Source organism: Carassius gibelio, chromosome B21, assembly GCF_023724105.1.
Source record: "Carassius gibelio isolate Cgi1373 ecotype wild population from Czech Republic chromosome B21, carGib1.2-hapl.c, whole genome shotgun sequence".
NCBI classification, from domain to species: Eukaryota; Metazoa; Chordata; class Actinopteri; order Cypriniformes; family Cyprinidae; genus Carassius; species Carassius gibelio.
The window spans coordinates 24791176-24813196 of NC_068416.1; the positions used below are offsets into that span (position 1 = coordinate 24791176).

The following is a 22021-nucleotide window of genomic DNA, read 5'->3' on the forward strand; positions in this document are numbered from 1 at the left end:
GAACTCTTCTTTAACATAAATTGACTTTCACTTCTGACCAATTTAATGCATCATTGCCCTATAAAAGTATTCATTCCTTTAAAAAAAAAATCTTACAGACCCTGAACTTTTGTACTGAACTGATTCTTGTACAAAATTGGTACCAAATTGGTACTTGATGCCAACTGGGTCCCTGTTTTAATGAAAGTGCATCTTTTAGCCTGCCATCATGTCCAAATTCAACTCTTTGACCTTTCCATTAAAACCTTATTCGGATAAAAGTGGGATTAAGGATCGGGCCATATCGTTATTTATAGTTTCTGTACACAGTACACAGAGAGAAAAAGGGAAAACTTCATTTCAACAGCAAAATCTTGTAGTTCTCCAAAAATCCCCCTGAAAACCCCATAAACAACCCAATACTAGTGGATTTAGAGTAAACTGAGACAGGATGTACAGATGTGACCGCCTGGGAACCATAAACCCAAATCCACTTCAATACTTCCTCTTCCTGTGAGAGACACATTCATTTCCTGTTTCAAAAATAAAAGCCAAGATTCTGTTTCCTTGGAAATGGCTCAGAGGAAAGACCTTGTGTGCAGATCAGGGATATTATAGTCAACTAAATCTAAAAAGCATTTGTATTGCTTTAAAATGTATTTATTCATTTCTTAATTTCAGCCAGTTGCCAAGTTAACATTTCTAATTTTCATTTAGTTTAATGTGATGCACTATGACAATAAATAAATGAAATAAAAATGTATTAAATTAAAAAATGAATTCAAACTATTAAAGGTATAGTTGACCCAAACGTGTCATCATTAACTCACCCTCATGTCGTTCCAAACCTGTATGAATTGCTTTCTTATGCTGAACATAATAGAAGATATTTTGAAGATTGCTGGTAATAAAACAGTTCCCATTGACTTCCATAGTAGGAAAAAAAATACTATGGAAGTCAATGGGAACCACCATCTGTTTGATTACCAGGAATCGTCAAAATATCTTCTTTTTGGGTGAACTATCCCTTTAATAAAAACTATAAAAGTATCTCAATAATACTAAAGCAAACACAAAGATCGGCAGCGGGTTCACACATGCACACCTGTTTTTGATGCGTAGTTTGACTCCACTGCATCTGCAGTCTCTGGAAGGACTGAGAGGACGCGGGTCAGAACAGAACTCTCTACAAACACAAACAACATTAAGATTAGACATGCATTCTTTAGAAATCACAAAGCAGTTAAAGCACTCGTATCTTGGAAAACAAAAGCTTTTAGTTTTTTTTATAAAACCAGTATGATGCATGATCAAATGTCGGTAACTAATCTAAACGTCCTGTTGTGTTCTCTCAGACTATTTAACTGAAACTTTAAGCACTTGTTCAGAGATTGTCTTGGTTATGACATCACAACCATGATCTCATCAAGATAAAAACAGGTCAACAACAAATCTGAGTCATAGGTGAACGCCTTCTAAGAAATGCATCTGACGGACATGACTAAAGCGGCCTAATTCAACAGGGCCTGACGAGGCGATCGCAAAAATATGTAATTTCGCACATCCCTAGTCTAGACGGTATGAGAGCATCGGTTACTGTGTAAATGACACGCGTCTGTTTGTCTTTAGATCATGTATTTTTGCAGAATCTGTGTTTGTCAGAGAGAGGACGAGTCTCTGTCTCTTTTTACACGTTCACATGACTGTATTATATGGACTCTTGGGTTTGACTCAGTTCAAATGTTGTTGTTGTGGCCATATTTGACTAAGGAGGCACCGTCCAGTCCATTCACCACATGGTCATATGGATGTTGTACACAAGAGAATATTTAACCTGAAGGACTGGATACAATAAAGCCAAGTTCTCTTTCATGTCTTAATGCGCTTAAACTGTCAAATACACATTTATGTTAAAAACACACATGGGTTACAAAGGTAAAGGTAAAGAAAGGTCTGTGAAGGAAAACCGCTTGGAAAGAAATCGGAGGTTTATACTAGATCTGTGTGACAGCAGCAATATACAGTAAATTAATCAACAAATCCACTACTTCAGTGAGTGGAAACATACAGATCAAGTGGCGGTAATATTATAATGAGATCCCTTTTCTATGTTACAGTGGGAAGCAAAATCTGATTGGCTTGTTTTTTCACAAGCTTGCACAGAAAGGCTTACCAAAAAAAAAACATTTTCTGGGTCGGTAGATGCACCGAGTTCCCGATTATAGTACTTAAACACAGAAAAAGTTAGATTTTCATGATATGTCACTTTTAATGCATCCCTGCTGAATAAAATAAATAAATTATTTCAAAAACAACAACAACAACACAAACCTCACCCCTTATTTCATAAACTGAATGCTTATTTCTTATAGAAGCATTTGTGGTGACAAGTGTTTGGAAACCATATAGTTTTGAGTTGTGTGTTTGTTTGTGTACGAGGAGCATCTACTGCACAAACGGCAATTACAAGACCTTAGACAACAAAACAGCAGCCCTGAAGTCTCACTTAAAAAAGCCTGTAATGTTGACACAGCACTCCTGTAATTAGAGAAGGTGTCATCAAACTCTTTTTAAAGGGTTTCAAAAGCTTTAATACACCACTAATAAAAGACAACACAAAGGCGTTCCGAACAAACTTTTAGTTAAAGGGACGGTGCAACCAAATATTAAAAATCAGTTTTCTCACCCTTAAAAGTTCTAAACCAGTATGCATTTCTTTATTCTGTGGAGCACAGAAGAAAATATTTAGAAGAATGTTGGTAACAAAACAATTTTGGTTTTCCATTGGCTTCCATAGTATGGACAAAAATACAATGAAGGTCAATAGAAACTGAAACTATTTGATTATAAACATTCTTCAAAATATATTATTTTGTGTTCGGAAGAAAAAAAATGCATACAGGTTTAGAACAACATCAGGGTCGATAGTGACACTTTTTCTGTGTGGACTATCCCTTTAAATGATATCATACTGTGTAAAAAAGAGCAGCTTGAAAATTTGCAGATTAACATGAGCGCGAGAATATTTTTTTAAGTACTATCCCTTTAAAAGTGAACAGCATGCTGCATACCTCTCTTTCTCTTTTAAAGCTTGATTTATCACTCTTTCTTCAGAAGGGTGTGATCGGCCCCGCCGCTGTAGGTGTGCACCGACTGCCTCAGATGAGACCTTCTAATCACATCTCTATGAATCACTTTAACTGGCCTGTGAAATGCATGGACGTTTGTTAGAGCAGGGAGGCTTGATAAACCATCTTGGATCAGCGCATTAATAATCCATGATTTTAAAGCCAGCGTGTGCATCTCTGAACTCTTCTGTTCAAATGCCCCTAGCATTCCTGGCATACCTGACCTCGGTGGTCACCATAGAGATGTGAGCAGCATGCAACTTCCTGTAAACCACAAACCCCCAACAGATACACTAGCATTCAAAAATTTGGTACCATTTACCATTAGTACCATTTAGGTACTAATATATACACTTTAACTACTAATATGCAATACTTTTAAGGTACTAAAATGCAGGGATTAATAGGGTATAGGTCAATATCACATTAGTGACAGCTTATGTGCCTTTTTTGTCAACCTCCAGAACGCACTGCATTGCATTGTGTTAAAAACAATGCATCTTAGCCACAACTGCATAGCATCTCCCTAGATCTGTGGCAGTGTATTTTGCAAGTACCTCATACCTCTTTAAATGGCAAAATGTATTTATAAATTATAGGGTCAAATTGCTTTTTAGAAGTATTGCACCTACAAAAGTTTAATAATTATTATAAACTCAAACTCTGGTTTGCTGTTGTTGTTATCGTCATCCTGTGTGTGTGTGTGTGTGTGTGTGAATATGTCACGCCACCCACACGCTTGACCCTTTCCTCACTGATCTGACCTCTTCTCTTGTTTACATGCATCTCAAGTGAAACGCAGCCAAGCGTAACATCAATCAGCCATGCAATAATAAATGAATGCTCGGATGAAACCTCAGGCAACTTTTCACAAATTGTATCTATTGTTTGTTGGTGAGAAACCCATGGAATTTTGCAGAACAGATTTAAACATGGTAAATGGAGACAAAATACAACGCTTTTATCCAAAGCTGAAGGTTTTAGCAATTAAAATGCATATTTCTACTTAAAAACATGCCGTTCTCCTTGGACACACCCTTCACCTGCATTTAGAGATTTTGTGAAAGTGTTTAAAGCTAAACCAGCTTGACCCGCTGCAGGAATGCTATTAACAGCCAAGAGAACGAATGCTGGAGAGAGCGAAAAGGAACAAAGAGAAAGAATTCATTTTGACAGCATTTCATCACGTGAAGAAGAAAGAATGACAGGAAAGAGTATTAGGTGTTTAATAAGCCTTCTGTTGACCTTAATAGGGCTGGTATTTACATGTGCAGCTAGGAATCTGACATTAGTGCAGAACAGATTTTATTTGCTATTGTAGAAAAACAAAGGTAAATAATTCAAGAGGTAAAAAGAGGTAAAAAGTAAAAAGCAAATGCATAAAAATGTGCTAATAACACAAACTTGTATTGGTGGCGACTAGTAAACAGCATGAACACACTCAGATTGGGTTGCATTCACTAATAATTGTGTAAAAAGTGTTCAAAATCTGCGATGGATGTGCAAAACACATCTGAAGTTACGCATGAAAGCATTTATGAAGGCACAATTAAGACTGATATAAACCATCCCAGAATTACTGCAGAGTCACTTAGTTATTTACTTTTTTGAATAAAATGTATTATTATTATTAATAAAATATAATAATCACAAAATTACTGTAGTGTAGAGTCACTTTGTAATTCAGTTTCTGGAAATGTAATATAATTTGGATTCATTTCCAACAACAAACAACAATAATAAATAAAACGATAAGCTGTTTTTAATATAATTGTTAGTGCTGTCAGATGATTTATCATGATTAATCGCATCCAAAATAAAAGTTTTTGTTTACATAATATATGAGTGTGTACTGTGTATATTTATTATGTATATATAAAAACAAAATATTTACTATACTAAATGTACTGTACTACTATACTAATAATATTTGCATACACATTTATATTATTAGATATTATTTATTAATATATTTAATATATAAACAGCATTTTAATTAAATATATACATGCATGTGTTTGTATTTAGATGCATTTAATCATTTGACAGCACTAATAATTATTAATAATATTATTATAGCTATAACTATTATATAGATTGTTTTCTCATTTTGATCTCCACAGAGTGATTCTGTAATCATTTCTGTAATCCCAAACTGAAGTGTAAATTCATTTATCTTATGCATGAAAACGGGTTTTTAGACCCATTTTTCATCAGAAAATCTCTTGTTTGCATCTTCTGGGCCGCTGGAGGACAGCGTTTCGGTTGATCTCCTCTGCATGCCTGCCCTCGGTCACTGAACACAGGCCCCGAATGAAAGAAAAAACCAGGAACCCGATATCACAGGAGAACAGGAAGAGACTAAATTCTCTGGCAGAGGGATACAGATGAAAAATGATAAAAACACCAGCAGAAACGCTGCTTTCAATGGAATATTCACTTCGGAGATTAAGTGTTCTTTGTGCTTTAACACCACACAAGAACTTCAACAAAGCTCGCTAATAAATTAAGTGTCAAGCAAACACGCTGACCTTTAGTGACGCCTCCTAAAAACAAACACAGTGTCCTGACTTCACTGCTTTCTGGATGAAGACATGAGCTCTTCCTTTATCCTGCATTGGCTCTGTCTTTCTGTCTTTACAGTGACTCCAGCTCGTGTGACACCATAGATGCTTAAAACAACACAATCATAAACACAATAAATATGATATGTTTTGCGGTCTCTAGTTTGCAGACAGTGAATCTAATGAGTTTTAGATGGAGATTCAGGTGCAAAATACCTCCATCCTCTCGACTCGGGCGACTCAAACGAACCTACACATCGATAACTCGAGCGGACACACTTCCCCAAAACACGTCATATGTTAAATAGGTGAAATAAATTCATTAGACAAGATAATAGGCAATATCTAGCTTCCCAAGCTACTCATAATGTACAGTAGTTTAAACTAGCTAGCAAGCTAGAAATCTGAAAACATATACATAAAGGTAGATAAGTATTACTTTTGTTCTTTTTTTTATACAAGATCAGAAGATATTATTATAGTTTTGTCTGTGCTTTTTTCTTGTTTAGGAATTTTTACATATATAATATTACATATTTAATGAACAGTACTTATTAAAAACAAAATAAGGGAGTGTTTCTGAAAAAGTGACCAATTACTGACAACATTAAAGTTGAATTTATGAACTTTGACAGTGTTATTGAACAAAGCTGAGCTAAATGACACTATTATCAGAACAACTTTAGAGCTGAAATAGAATTTGCTTCATAAATGATTAAGTTTACAACTTTAACACTGTTATTTTCTTATTTATTAATGTGACGCTGCTTTGAAAAGATCAGTATTGTATACAGTGCTATACAAATAAATAAATATGTAAACCAAATACAACCAATAATTCTTACGACTGTGTTGAAAACACAGCAATAAAAAGCAGCATTTAATATATAGATGGATAGATAGGTGAATCTCAAACTGAGCTGAAAACTCAACACAGACGAGCCTTTCATTTGCATATGGAAACAAGGAGGTCATATGCAATTCTATGCAAAACAATCTGTAAGTAACCAATCTCAGACACTATGATCTCATCTAGAAATATTCTCGAAATATTCAACCAAATGCACCTGCAAGCTACACTCTATTCCAGCAAATTGTCATGTAGTTGACATATACAAAATACAAACATCAAAATTTTACATTCAATTTATAAAGGTCAAATGTATATTTTAGAAGCTGTCGTAACTGGTCATTAGTTCTTTTTAAATTACCTTTTTATCATTTGCAATTCAATTAAAAAGTCATATGAGGTGTGACTACTAACGAATTGGCAACTGCACAAATATTCCATGCAATCTCACAATTAATAAGCTCATAAAACTGCATACACAGTAATTAGAACGGAATTAGAAAAATGTTTTTAAATATTTGACATTTAAGTCACTGCTGTGACTTGCCAAGTGCTCATTTATTTAATGATAAAAAAATAAAAAATCTAGTGCACTTTATCCCAAACAAAGCCCCATTGTTCACTAAACAGCAGTAAGATTGTATAAACAGAACAGTACATGACAACCGGATTAAATACAGGGATGAATGGGATCACTGTACCTGTGCGATGGAGTATCAACGTGCCTGCTCTTCTGAATGCAAAGGTCTCAGACTGAACTAAAGAAACCTGCAGTCAAGCGTCCAGAGCTACAAGAAATACATCCCAACTTCACTCATTCGGTTTTAAAAGAGCAACATACTGCAGACTGACTCCACACTGACAGGGGAAGAACAACATCTCTCTCTCTCTCTCTCTCTCTTAAACACTGGTGACACATCACCTCTCAACATCTCTCAGCCAATCAGAAGAGCCTCAGGGCAGCAGTGATGTCACCGAGCAGGTTCCTCTCGTCCTGGCTTCAGGCTAACTCTCTCTCTCTCTTTGTTTTTTCTCATTTTTCTAGTCCCTCACATTTCCTCATTCAGTCTCATGCTAATGGACATTTAAATATTTTTACCTGCTGTGACTCGGCCAGTTTCACAACTTCAAGCCTAATATTACACAATTGATGACACTGAGTTCAAAAATATCAATAAAATCGAATAAAACTAAATAAAATATATTTTTAAGCCCGTATCTACCACTGAATTAAAAAAAAAAGAGCAAACGGTGACTTTTAGTACATGAATACGAGATATAACATTTAAATTCAATGATAAAGTTTCAGAATTTTAAGAACAGTGAGATAGAAATTCTGAATTCTAACTTTTTCGTGCAATTCCGATTCACATCTCACACTTCTAAGTTTAAATGTCTCCATTCTGACTCTTTAATTTCTGCCAAAGAATAAAAAATTTAAAGGTAATTGCGAGTTAACATCTCTCGTTTCTGACTTTTCTTTTCTTCTCAGAATTGAATCTAATTGAATTTATCAGAATCTCAATTTTGAGTTTATAAATCAAAATTCTTTTTTTCTCAAAATTAGGAGAAAAAATAATCAGAACTCAGAACTGCGAAGGAAAAAAGTTGGATATGTGAGATTAAAAGTCACATTGCCTTTTTATTTATTAATTTTTTTTATTTGGAAACTGGCTTCAATATTTTTCAACTGTAATGCTATTTAAACTATCAAAAGTAGTCAAATCTCAAAGATTTTGGTTTTAACGACAAAACAAAAATAAATATGAAAACAAATATGTATTTGACTTAGAATCTGCAAAAGATTGAAAAAAAGTGGAAATCAGGATTAGGCATGAAATAAGTCATCTATACAGAATCATTTATACAGTACACGTGGAAATCGACTGACAACTGAACAGTTAGTTATAATCTAACATCAGGAATCATGTCTCTGTGTCAGTTTTTGCTGATTAAGGGATAAAACAAGACTCAAATCACCTTGAAAATGGTTGTCGGAAGCAAAAATGCAACAAAATGCATCATATTTCTTGCCAAAGTGTGACGTGCTTGAGCAAAACGGCCAGTATTTTTGGAATCATCAGCATAAAATGAGTTTAAAGAGAAGTATTGGGTTTCGTTCAGCAGGACGGTGTTGTATAGGGCTCTTGGATTGCTCTAACAGGTGGGAATGAGGCAAACCTGTCCCATTCCACACCTGCTTTGAATCCTGACCCCTCCATCTGTGTGAGAGCCACCCGTCACCATAGAAACATACAAACTTTGACCAGCACAAAACATTTGGTCCAGACGATCGTGGAGGAATCTGCTTCAGATTGTGACAGTGTTAGTGTGTGAGGAGTGAGACGTACAGTAATGACAGCATCTGGGCTAAAACTAAAGAGCAGTAATGTGACTCTGACTGGATGTCCCAACTACATTTTCCAGTGTCACGTATTTGTTAGCAAAATGCTTTGTCAATCAACAGCTAATAAGAACATATCTGACACATGCACTGTAAAAAAAAAAAAAAAAAAAAATTATATATATATATATATATATATATATATATATATATATATATATATATATATATATATTTTACAGCAAACATGTGTAAACATCCTTGCTGAATTTACTAAATAACATAAAAAAGCTTATTTAATTTTTTTCATTCTTAAATCAAGAATCCAAAATCTGTTTGCTAAAATACTACAAAAAATAAAATCAAGATTTATTAATTAAAAAAGTATATAAAAAAGTATTCATTCATACTTTGTTTGTTTAGACATTTTTATTTGCAAACCAAACAAAATGAAAATTAATTTATGCAGTGTATAGCATAAAAGAAAACATACATTTTAAATAAATAAATAAATAGTGAATTAATTCATTAGTAAATAATTAATTACATGATTAATGAATGAATAACAAATTAAGAAATAAATGAATAAGCTCATAAAAGACTACAAAGGATACATTAATCACAGTGAATAAACCAATGAATACATTAATAAGGTAATACATTAATTAATTACTAAATAAATAATGAAAATTATGGTATGTTTAAATGAATGAATACATATATAAAAATTAAATAAATTAATAAGCTAATAAATGAATAAATGACTGTATTAATGCATAAATTAATAAATGAATGGATTAATAAACAATAAAATAAATGTAAATAATGCCATAAATGTAAAGTTTGCCATTTTTTATCGAACTGTACAGTTTATAGAGTAAACTGTATAAAAGTCATATTTATGCAGAGAAAGACAGAACAATAGTCTGGACTCACTAACTGCACTTCACATAGTTCTGCTTTAGCTTCATGTAGTTATCACACAACAAACAACCCATAAACAAACAAACAAACATCTAAAGCTTTGTGCAAAGCAATTAGAGTTTTCCTCCATCTCTCTTTCTGTTTCTCAGTGTTTCTGACAACCTCATCAACAGGACAAATGAGAGGCCACACAGCAAACACGGTTTGTTTAATGCACAATCTCTCTCTCTCTCAGTCTCATTTGTGTATTGGTCTGGCAAAGTGCACCGAAACGCGTTATGCAACATCACAAGCAGTATAACCGCCATCATAATACTGATTCCATTTCCCTGTGTGCATATACACAAACCAAAGGTATCTGCTATTATCTAATGCACCAGCCAGCCCATAATAAAAACAGGTCCAGGTCCATACAGTATGTGCATGTGAAAAAGAGATGTGCATGTGATCAGGTTCAGGTGTGTGCAAAGGTTTAGATGTCCAGATACACGTGTGTGCGTGTGTGTGTGTGTGTGTGTGTGTGTGTGGGTGTGTGTGTGGTCAGGCAGAGCCTCACCTACTGCATCATGTCTAATTAAACCACAACCCGCCCTTTATACACACACACACACACACACACACCTGAAGGCTGAGTTTCTGGACCAGTCAGGTAGCATTTTTTTCATACTGTAACTGTGTTTGCAATAGCCAACCAACTATTGATTTTCAATTAGAGAGGATTAGCAGTAGGTTTATCTAGATATGTTGTTAACACATTACTTAAATCATTAATAATGCCTTGTAATACACTTTTTTTAATGCATTGCATGATGTCATGAATAAGTTACAATTATTCATAATATCATGCAATGCATTAAAACACATGATAACCAATTTCAGATGTAACAATATTAAAATGCATGCAATTTTGAAAAGATATAATGCATTGCAGTGTACATTATGAATACTTAAATAATGCATTATACATACAGGCTTCAAGTTTTACACTTTTTTTAAAAACTTTGAATAAATTTAAAGATGCAACAGCTTGAAAAGGATTTTAGCATTCTGTGAGCGTGCTAATATAGTAACAACTCTGCAACCATCAAAACAACACATTTCCCACAATGTAATTAATGCACTGGACCTGCCTTCCATTTATGATTTTTAACATTATGATTTGATCAGAATGCCAGGAGTTAAAGCATTTAAGACGTAATAAAAATCATATAGTTATATACTATACAGCATATCTCAAAAGCTTGAATTCCTGTATTGTAATAAGCACTAAACAAATACATTGGACTTGATCTTGAATTGATATGAACGCAAACTAGCATTTATTGTCGCATACTGCATTATCTTTCACATGCTATTTTAAAATTTAGCTGGCAGAATATACAGTGCACTATTCAGTAAATTAAGATGGTATCCATTCCTGATATATCTTGTGTTTCTGATGCCTGTAATAAGTCTTCCAATGAGATGAGAAAGAATAAAGTAGATAGAGAGAGAGAAAGAGCGAGAAGTTAAGCTCTTGGCACATAAGCATCATTTAACAATACAATGTTAAATATTTACAGCGTTCCTAAGTGTCACGTTGAGACAGGCTCTCTGTTTTAACAGTAAGAATGTCTCTCTCTCTCTCTCTCTCGTCCTCATAAAACAGGTTACGAAGGAGAAGAGAGGTCTACAAGAGACAGAACCAGAAACTGAAGAGATGTCAGAATTAATGCAATACGTTTCTATGATATCCACAGTAATGGTGAACACAAGCTCAAGAGATTTTCATGTTTTTTTCTACGACATAAAATACATCAGAACAGAATAACTCATCTCCGCTTTTATGAACTTGCTGTTTTTATATTCACACTCTTGCAAACTATTCTAAACTATTCTTATTATTCTTAATCTATTCTTAACTATTTAAATAAGGATTGAAAAATATATTACAAAAAAGTTAGGATGATCACAAAATGTATAAGAATAGTAAACTTTTGTTGGTCACAGAGCTTATTTTCCACAATAAATCAAAAGGAAAATGCAAATGGTTTTTTTATGTTTTATTTTATTTTTTTTTTACGTTTTTTTTGTTTGTTTGAGGTAACTAACCTGCAGGTTGGCTCACCAAAATATGTAAACCCTGCATCATTTTTATAAATAGGATCATTAGTTTAACAAATAGTGTGGGTTTCAGGTACAACCAATAGAAGATAAGGGGTGAGTCTGGTAAACCTGTTCGAAAACAGTCATTATTCTGTCAATTCTGATTGTTGCCACTAGTGGTGCTGAAAATACATGCTTCATTTTAATGATAGAGCAAAATCTGGGCAACAACATCCTTTAGGACAGGACTATACCTAAAAAAACTAATATATTTGCATGCAAAACCTGAACACAAGCCATTGTGAGTCACTCATGTTTTACATACCTGTCTGATTCAGCAAACGCCTCTGAATCCTTCATCTAATCTGGACTGAGACCTGATCCCTCCAAGCTTTCACGTGAGCTTGAATCAGCGCTCTTAAAAGTTGTTAATCAGCTGTAAGAGGCTTTAGGTTTGTTTCCGCTGGACGTGACTAAAGATCTCCACGTTTTTTTGGACTCCGGGTGGCTCATGAAGTGCCGTGTCAATTGCACATCACTTTAACATGCGCGGCAACTGACTTTCTCCGACAGCTTCCGCCTTTGACACACAGTCCCAAGTCCTTTCTCTTGAATAACGCTTCCCGAATGGTGAGGCGATGATGTCATAGGCCACACGGCGACCGTTGCCGGGTCCCTCAGAGCTGTTGCTCAGACTAAAGTCGGGCGTGTTAGATAAGTCTTTGAGACTTGACTCTGTCAGGCAAGAGAGATCACACGAGGCTTAACAGAGTCAACACAGAAAACGACCCGAGGAAAGGGATCTGAGGGAAACCTGGAGTCATCAAGAGTGCGTGTAGCTTTCTTTTGTGCTCTTTTCCCTCCTTCCCACCAATGATTGACCTCCGGACTTGTATTTAAATCCACATCCTCCTTCACCAGACAGTGTTTCACTGCTAAGATTTTATGACAGCACTCTTGTAATCTGTATGAAGTTTTCTTTTTTAAGATATTAGTAGTTCTATTCAGCAAGGATGCATTCAATTGGTCGGAAGAAATTGCAACAAAAGAGTTCTATTTCCAATAAATGCCGATCTTTGAGCTTTCTATTCATCAAATTATCCTGAAAAGAAAAAATGCATCATGATTTCCAGAAAAATATTAAGCGCAACGGCTGTTTTCAACATCAGTATAATCAGTATATTAGAATGATTTCTGAAGGATCATGTGAAGTCTGGAGTAATGATGCTGAAAATACAGGTTTGATCAAAGGAATAAATTAAAATTTTAAATATATTCAAATAGAAAACAGTTCTTTGAAATGGTAATAATATTTCACAATATTACTGTTTTTACCATATTTCTTTTGAATCCATCAACTAGTTTTTTCTCAGAAGCAGCCATAAAACCTTCCAAAACTGTAGGACTTTCTTTCTTCTGCTTAACACAAAAGAAGATATTTTCAAGAATATTGAAAAAAATATCTAAAATATCTTCTTTCATCCTCCACAGAAGAAATAAAGTCATACAAGCTTGAAACCACATCAGAAATGTGACATTTTTCAGCTGAAGCCTGGAATGACCCTGAAAGCAATGCCATTTCCCGCCATGCTGAACAACACCATAAAGACAGCCAATCAGATTGTAGCTTCATTTTGAGTTTGCCCTCAATATCTCCTCCCAACATCTTGTTTCCTTCTTTCCGTCTCAGTACCTGGGATTGGCTGTGTGCTCTTTCACCTCTGATCTGGAGTCAGTCTGGGTGAACGTGACACCAACACCGTCCTCACACAACCAGGTGAGACACAATGCCTCCCATTATTACAACATTATCCAGGCTGAGAGGGGCCTTGTATGTGTGTGTGTGTGTGTGTGCGCGCACCTAACTGTGTAAATTACAGTGTCTGATGTCATTGTTGCCCCATGCCAAAGACTCACACTCGCTCTTGAAATAAGGAGGAGAATACTGTACTTTGGAAACATAGCCTATTTATTTATTTATTTATGAATTTTAAGAACTATTTTTTTCCAGATATTAATTAAAAAAATATTAATTAATGTGCATTGTCTCTTTTTAAATTAAAATAAAGAATAAATACAAATAAATATTTCTTTATTCAGTTAATTTTATTTATTCATTTACATGCCCTTAGTTTTTAAAATTAAATGAAATTTCAAATTTCTCCTATTTTTCTATTTTACTATGCAGATGCAATTATTTTAAGAAACAAATGTAAATAAATGAATAAAAATAAATGAATAAATAAATATTTACATGTTGTTAATCCTTAAAATAGCGTACTTGTAACTGCACATTTTTCATTTTCCAGATTTTTTACTATGTAGTTGCATTTACTGTATTTTAAGGATGATTAAAAGAATTAAGCATAAATTAAAAGAATGTAAATAAATAAATAAATAAATATTTATATGCTGTTAATTCTTAAAACAATTGCAACTGCATAGTACAGAGATCTAGAAATAATTGTAATTGAATTAATTGTAATTGAATTAAATTAATTGTACTTTAAGAACTAACAGCATGTAAATAAACAAATTAATAAAAAAAAAACAGAATAAATACATTTTAATTTAAATAACCAGTTATTCCAAAACAATTAAAACACAAAAATTAAGACATTTTCTGAAGAATATATAGAGAAATAGTGGTGCACGTCTCAAATACAAATAAATAAAGGTCAGTTTTTAATTAAATTCTTTGTCATTTTTTACTTGTTTAAAAAAAAACTATTTAACAGAATATCATTTTTTTTAAGTCAAATGCATTAAAGAACTTTTTAAGGATATTCGATATTGAAATTCCTGTCATTATTTACTCATCCTCATGTCTTTCACAACTATATGGCTTTCTTTTTGCTGTGAAACAAAGAATATATTCTTATAAGATATATATAAGAACAAAGTTAATTGTATAGACAGTCTTCAACATTGTTCCCAAAATTAAACAAAATATATCAAAATGTAATCAGTTAACCCTTCTGTACATACTTGAAGAATCCCTGGAAATCTTTCACAATCATATGTGAATCATCCGGCTGAAGAGTTCTTCAGAACTGCAGCTCTGAACTACTACAGATCATTGTGTCACATGTGATGCTCTCAACCACACAGCATTGCTCACTCCCGTGAGAAAACACAGGCGTCTTTGTGTCCTCAGCGGTGCGTATATCTGAGTGTGTGACTGTGTGTGTGTGTGCGTGTGTGTGTTTCTCTCTGGAGACTGACTCTGCTCAGCCCCGCCCCCTAGAGGCCTCGCCTCACACATCCACCTGCCACCATGGCAATGCTCCACACCTGCCAGTTTCACCTGTATCTCAGGCCCGTATCATGTGTCCAGCGTCCCTCACGTGTGCTCTCAAAACAAAACTCATGCTTTCAACGGGTTAACAGGCCAGGGATCTAATGGCAGCACACAGAAAGACAGCATCAGACCCGTATGTGTGACTTTATCAGAAGGGAAGCGTTTTCTATTTTTAGTGGTGTTAAACACATCCACACTGCTGCAGTCATGCTGATAACGGCAGAGCCTGGCTAGTTTGTGCAGGACCAGCACAGTAAAGCATGACCACATGCAAACTAAACAAACCAAGCGAAAAGGACGGATTGATAAAGCTGAGATAAAGTGACAATTACATAACAGCCCTATGATTGCAATTCCTAAATCACTTCGTCATGATCATGACTAAGCATCAGCACCAAAAAACAGTAAGAAAAGAAATTATATATAGTGTATAGACATTTATACACTACCAGTCAAAAGTTTTGAATAATTTAGATTTGTAGTGTTTCTGAAAGAGTCTCTTCTGCTCAACAAGGCTTGCTTTCATTTGATCATAATACAGTAAAATCAGTAATATTAAGAAATATTAAAATTTTAAAGAACTTTTTTTTTTATTTATATTATGAAATCTAATTAATATCTGTGATCAAAGCTGTATTTTATATTGCAACAGAAATATTCTATAAATAGTTGAAAAACACTTAGCAATGCCACAAAACCCGGTAAAATCCACAGGAGTGTTTTTAAAAACCGCTGTACAACTGTACTGCATTGTTGCACAGGACTTTGCATTGGTAAGTGCCATTAGAAAATGCTGAAATCTAGTTCACTTTATGGTTAGTAGTGCCACATTAATACTGAATTCAGCTGATGTTCTTCTAAATGTTCTGTTCAAACATCAACCAATCTGATTGTTGAGCATGACATATTTAATACACTACTGCTCCACCAGCGTGAGTGAGAAGAATGAGGAAAGACTCATTTGGAAATGATCAACCAAAAAAGGTATTTCAGGATCTACAGCTCTGATATGCTGTCAGTAAAATATTAATAAATAAATAACCTACACAGACAAGAAACGATCTTTTCATACACTACCATTGAATAGTTATAGAGCTCAAAACGATTTTGTAAAGAAATTAATACTTTTTATTCATCAAGGACACATTCAACTTACAGTAAAAGACATTTCAGATAAATGCTGCTCTTTTGATGTATATATAAATCCTAAAAGTATTGGTTTCCACAAAAATATGGAACAGCACAACCGTTCTCAACATTATCAAGAAATGTTTCCTAAGCAGCAAATGATGCTAAAAAAATTCAGCTTTGATCACAAAAAAAATTAATTGCATTTCACAATATATTCAAATAAAAAATACTTATTTTAAACTGTAATAATATTTCACAATTTTTACAGTATCTTTGGTCAATAAAATGCAGCCTTGGTGAGCAGAAGAGTCAGAAGAGCCAAAATTAAAAAAAGTGCATTCAATTAAAAATAAATAAATAACAGCCAAAGAGCATTATGGGACTGAAGTGAACTGTTTTTGGTCTTACCTTCGCACAGTGAGCCGCAGCGTTTTGTACGATCCTTTAACAAGAGAAATTGCCTCCTGCCTCCATCCGCTCAACTCCACCTCATTAATGACGAGCACCTTGTCTCCGGCCTGCAGGGGGTGCTGTAACTGAGACGCCTTCCCGCCCTCCTCTACCTGCGGGACGTTAAGAAAACACACACAAACAGACCGTGAGCGCTCTGTGTGGTAACAGATAGAGGTTACGAGGGCTCCACGAACTAAATTAAAACCACATGGACGCTCCGAGCCCCCAGTGAAAACCGCCCAGAATTCAGAGAATGTTTTCTTTGGACCTTTACGCCTACACACTCGCAGAGTCTCTAGACACTAATATTTTGGTCACACAATCTCTTGTCCGGGTCGGACAGAGGATGGAGTCCCACGTTACAGAAAGCTCAACAGCATCCAGACAATATAATGTCATTGTGAACCTGAGAGCACTTTCCTAAATAATACACTGAGCACAGGGCATTCACGCGCAGGAAATGTAATGTTTAGATATTGTAAGCACAAAGAAACCTCTGTAAATCCCTAATAGCATCTCACTCTGTACAAAGAAAGACTGAAACGGTTCGATAAGATCGGTTAATAGACTCTTTTCTTGAACTCTTGAAAGCAGGTACTGAGTGATTCAGGAGTAATTGTTTTGATGATGGATCTCCAATACGCTAAAGAAAAGTCCTGTGGTGTGACAGTAAAATATTCCCCGTGGAAACCTATGTGTTTATGTATATGTGTACAATAACAGTTCAGAGGATTGGTCTGCATTTGTGTGATCTTGTGATTGCGTCAAAGAAGTTTAAATAGAGTTTCTTTGCAACTATATTAAGATACATTTAATGATACATTTTTTACCTTAGCTTTAAATATCTCAATGGGACATTTTTTGGAGAATGTGATAAAAAAAAATAAAAAAAATTATGGTTCTGGAACAACAAATTAATTACTTGTTTTCAGTAATTGAAATAAATCTGAAAAAACAACAAAATAAATATATTAGATAAAAAACCTAAACTTAAAAAAAAGGAAATTTGAAATATTTCCCTGGCAAGTTATATTGTAGTACTAAAATAACTTAAATTAAAGTTTAAATAATAATAATAATAATAATGAATATAAAAAAATACAAAAAAATTATTATTTATACAATAAAAAAAGCAAATAAAAAAACAACAATTAAAAAAGCACAAACTAAATTTAAGATAAAAATAAAGTTTAAAAATTAATAAAATGAAAAAAAAGTTTAAAATTTGTTTTAGTTGAAGTACTAAAATTGCTAGAATTAAAATAAAGCTAAACAGAAATATAAAAAAATTTAAATAAAAACAAAAGCATGTAACAAAATTCAAATTAAAAATCTAAAAATAAATGCTAATTCCAAATAAAATAATATAATGATACACAAATTATACTAAAGTAAAACTGAACTTTTGGGACTGACCATGCAAACTTAGCCCAGACACATGACCTGCTGGATATCGCCTTATTATATTTCAGCTTCCCAAACAACCTTTAGCCAAAAAGTGCCTGCTGAATGATTAACAACCCACAAAACATAACATACAGGTGGACACCCAAGTGATTTCCACCAAAGAATAAGCTTCGACCTCTGGTTTATTGTTAACATTCCCTAACAGCAGACCAATCAGTGCCAAACAAAATAAGTCCTTCAGGAAGCCCTTTCAAGATAACATGCAGAACAAACCAGCATTTCATTCTCCTTCTAAAGACGCGCATTTGGAAATGATCCCCAATTGTCTGTCGTTTCCTGTTAAAACCCGTCTTTCGTCTGGCTCTTTCCTGACGACACTCGCTCTCAAAAGCCCACCATGAGCCGCTTCCTCACAGCATTCAGATCATGCCATATTCAGAATAATCGTACGAGCAAGCTTGTCTTCCCTTTCACTGGTTATAGAGCATAAAGCCCGGTGTCTCAAAGAAAAGACGGCTAGTGGAGATTTACTTAACACTCGGCCCCGGGGCCGTCAATAGGAGTGTTAAATTGTGGATGTGCTGCCAAGCCAGTGACAACGAATCCATTAATATGTAACTGAACAAAGCGTCTAATTCTCTTAACCTTATTTTAACCCCCGACTTCCTGGGGTTCAGGTCACTCTTAGCTCGTCTTCTTTCGCCGCCACACTGTAAACAAAACGGCGCATTCTGAAACGGACGAATAAAAGAGCAGCTCCACAGAAGAGGCTGAATCAGTATTCAGGACGGTTGGAATTGCTATGTAGGGCTTTTTTTGATCATCTCTCTTCTTTTGTTGTTGTCCAGGCTCTTGAGAATTCCGCTGCTGACATTCCGCTCGCTCTGTTGGGTCTTTGCCAGAGGCCTGGGCTTTATCCTGCTCTGTATTTGCCTGCTCTCAAGGAGAAGATGAAGGGGTACGGACAGTGTGGGGGGTCAGAGAGAAAAGAGATGTTTGGAAGAAGATAAAACCACTGTATATTATTCAGAGTGGCAACAGATTTTTGTTGTTGTTTTATTGCAGTATGAGTATCAGGGTTTGGGAAGCAGCATTTGTAGTTCAACTACAGTAAAAAAAAATTTAATACATAAAATATATTATCTTATGCTAGTTCATAAGAAGTACATTTATTCAGCAAGAATGCATTAAATTGATCAAAGGTGATGATGGTGAAGGCATTCACCAAATTCATACAAAAGATTTTTAATTCAAACAAATGCTGTTGTTTTGAACTTTCTGTTTATCGAAAGGCACAGTTCACCTAGAAATTTTAATTAACCCATGACTTACTCACCCTCAAGCCATCGTAGGTGTATATGACTCTCTTCTTTCAGACGTATACAATCGGAGTTTTCTTAAAAATAAATTTCCTTTATTAATAGCAAAGAATCGTGGGCAAGATTTTGATGTACAATAAAGTGCATCCATCCATCATGAAAAGTACTCCCCATGGCTCCTGGGAGTTAATGAAGAAGTTATTCTTCTGAAGTGAAGCAGTATGTTTGTGTATGAAAAATATTAATATTTAAAACGTTATAAGCCATAATCTCTAGTTAATTGCCGTTCGCACGTACACGAGAAAGTGGCGTTCCAGTGGATGAAGTAGGACATAGGTCTAGCATAAGCTCTGGTGAGAGTATGTTAGTCTCGTGAGAACCAAGTTTTGTTTACATCAAAGGCAAAGAAGTCTCCTCTTGGCTTGTATCAAAATCCTACGGCATTTTTCGGTTTGTACTTCTAATTCGTGACAGTGTTTTGTTTTGCTCTCTCCTCTGCGTTTCTGCCTTCATTTCTCACCGGATTTTACGCCTGTGTCCTACATCATCCGCTGGAACACGACTAGAGCTAGAGACTACGGTTTATAAAGTTTAACATATGCATATTCTTCTTACACAAATGCATTGATTCACTTCAGAAGGCATTAATTCATCCCACAGAGTACTTTTTAAGATGGATGAATGCACTTTTTTGGGCTTTAAAATCTCAACCACTGGCATTATAAAACTGAAGAACCAGGACATTTTTTTATATAACTCCACTTGTATTCTTCTGAAAGAAAAAAAGTCATACATCTAGGATGACTTGAGGGTGATTAAGTCATGGGGTCATTTGCGTTTTTGGGTGAACTATCTTAAAAACAGTTATAAAAAAAAAAAAAGCTTAAGTTTTTAGACAAAATTAAAGCTGAATACTAAATCACATACTAATTATTACTATGTATTGCAAGTATGTCCTTTTCAGGTAAACTTTACAGCTCTTTCTAAAGAACCAAATATTTTCATTAAGCAAGCAATCGTCAAGTTGCTCAAAGGTGTCAGTAAAGGCATTCAAAGGAATGCTGTTCTTTTGAACTTTCTAAAGAAATGCATCACTTTTTTCACAAAAAAAATTAAGCATTAAGCAAATATCAACCATTTTCTACACTGGTGATACTAAGAAATCAGCATATTAAAAATGACTCATAAGGATATTAATGATATTGATGATACTGATAATACAGCACTGATCACTGGAATAAATGACATTTTAAAATATATTCACACAGAAAAGTTATTTTAAAAGGTAATAATATTTAAAAAATATTACTGTATTTTTTATTCAATAAATACAGCCTTTTATTAAATAAATACAGTGACTTTTTTCAAGAAACGTTGTCGATACAATTGCATCATGATATCTCTGACCCCTTGTACTGTTACTATACATATTGTTTGCATTTGAATGTATATTAGAGCACACACACACACACACACACACACACACACACACACATATATATATATATATATATATATATATGCATGCATTAGCTTAAAATCCATTATTAACTTTAAAGTTCATACTCTGAACCTACAGAACCCCATTATCTACAAGTAAAAATACAAATAAAATTGAAAGAGTATCACAAATGTCTTCCATATTTAAAAAAAAGCATGAAACAATCAATGCACTTACAATTTTAATCTTGCATACTATTTAGGACAGATAGCATGCGAACTGGGATACAGCCAGGCAGATCCATCCACCAACAGTTACTGGTGTTGACACTGACACACACACACACACACTCCCATCTCTCTCAAGAGCTGATCTGTGTGTGAAGTGCTGAAAGAAACCCATCGGTGACATTTACACCACCCGTAAGCCTCGAGACTTCACTCTATCTCTCCCTCTCACCCTTTTCGTCCGTCACTGTCTCTCTGTCTCGCTCCCCAGATAAGAGAAGCTCTCAAGGCCTAGTGCTCCTCTTCATCCTTCCTCCTTATCTCCGGTTTCGTCCGGGCGTCTTAACCGCGCTCCAGGGCCGTATTGTTGCCGTGGTAATGGTGACAAGCTCTTAAAGGGGGAGTGAATGGCCGTGGCTGTTGTTTGTGTCCTGCTCACTATTCAGCACAACACACTTCACAGCTCACTATGACACACAACACACTACTCACCATTGAAAACAAGACACTGCTCTACAGCACGCAACAGAAAGCACGCTATTCAGCGCAACACACATTACTGCACAAAAGAACTGCATCAGACCAAAACCACAGCAGTTTGTTAGCTCACGCTCACGGGACAAACTACAGGAAGATGAAGTACGTCTCCTGTGGAGACAAGTACAGATTGCTTCATTCTGGCTGAAGCTTAAATATACCACTGCATTCCAAATCAAATACTAATTCTATGTATAATAAGTAAGTATGTTCTTTGTAGGTGATGTTAAAGGACAATACTGTTAAAAAGTTGTGGGTTAATAAATAATACTTTTATTCAGCAAGGATGCATTAAATGAATGGACCTCTTCTGATCTTTCTATTCATCAAA

The 22021-nt window shown here is 34.8% G+C and overlaps 1 protein-coding gene across 4 annotated transcripts in view; it reads right to left on the bottom strand.

Moving 5' to 3' along the window:
- LOC127985774 (protein Shroom3) overlaps nt 1-22021 on the bottom strand; it is a 49546-nt gene that overhangs the window by 22104 nt on the left and 5421 nt on the right. Inside the window, exons 2-3 of one of the 4 annotated variants that reach the window (XM_052587921.1) lie at nt 16715-16869; nt 1085-1165 (exon numbers count right to left, since the gene is read on the bottom strand). In XM_052587921.1, the coding sequence (XP_052443881.1) occupies nt 1085-1165; nt 16715-16869 (236 nt within the window). Of the gene's footprint in view, nt 1-1084; nt 1166-7222; nt 8103-12199; nt 12993-16714; nt 16870-22021 lie in introns of those variants that run through there. The other 3 variants (XM_052587924.1, XM_052587925.1, XM_052587922.1) reach the window with 3 other exon arrangements.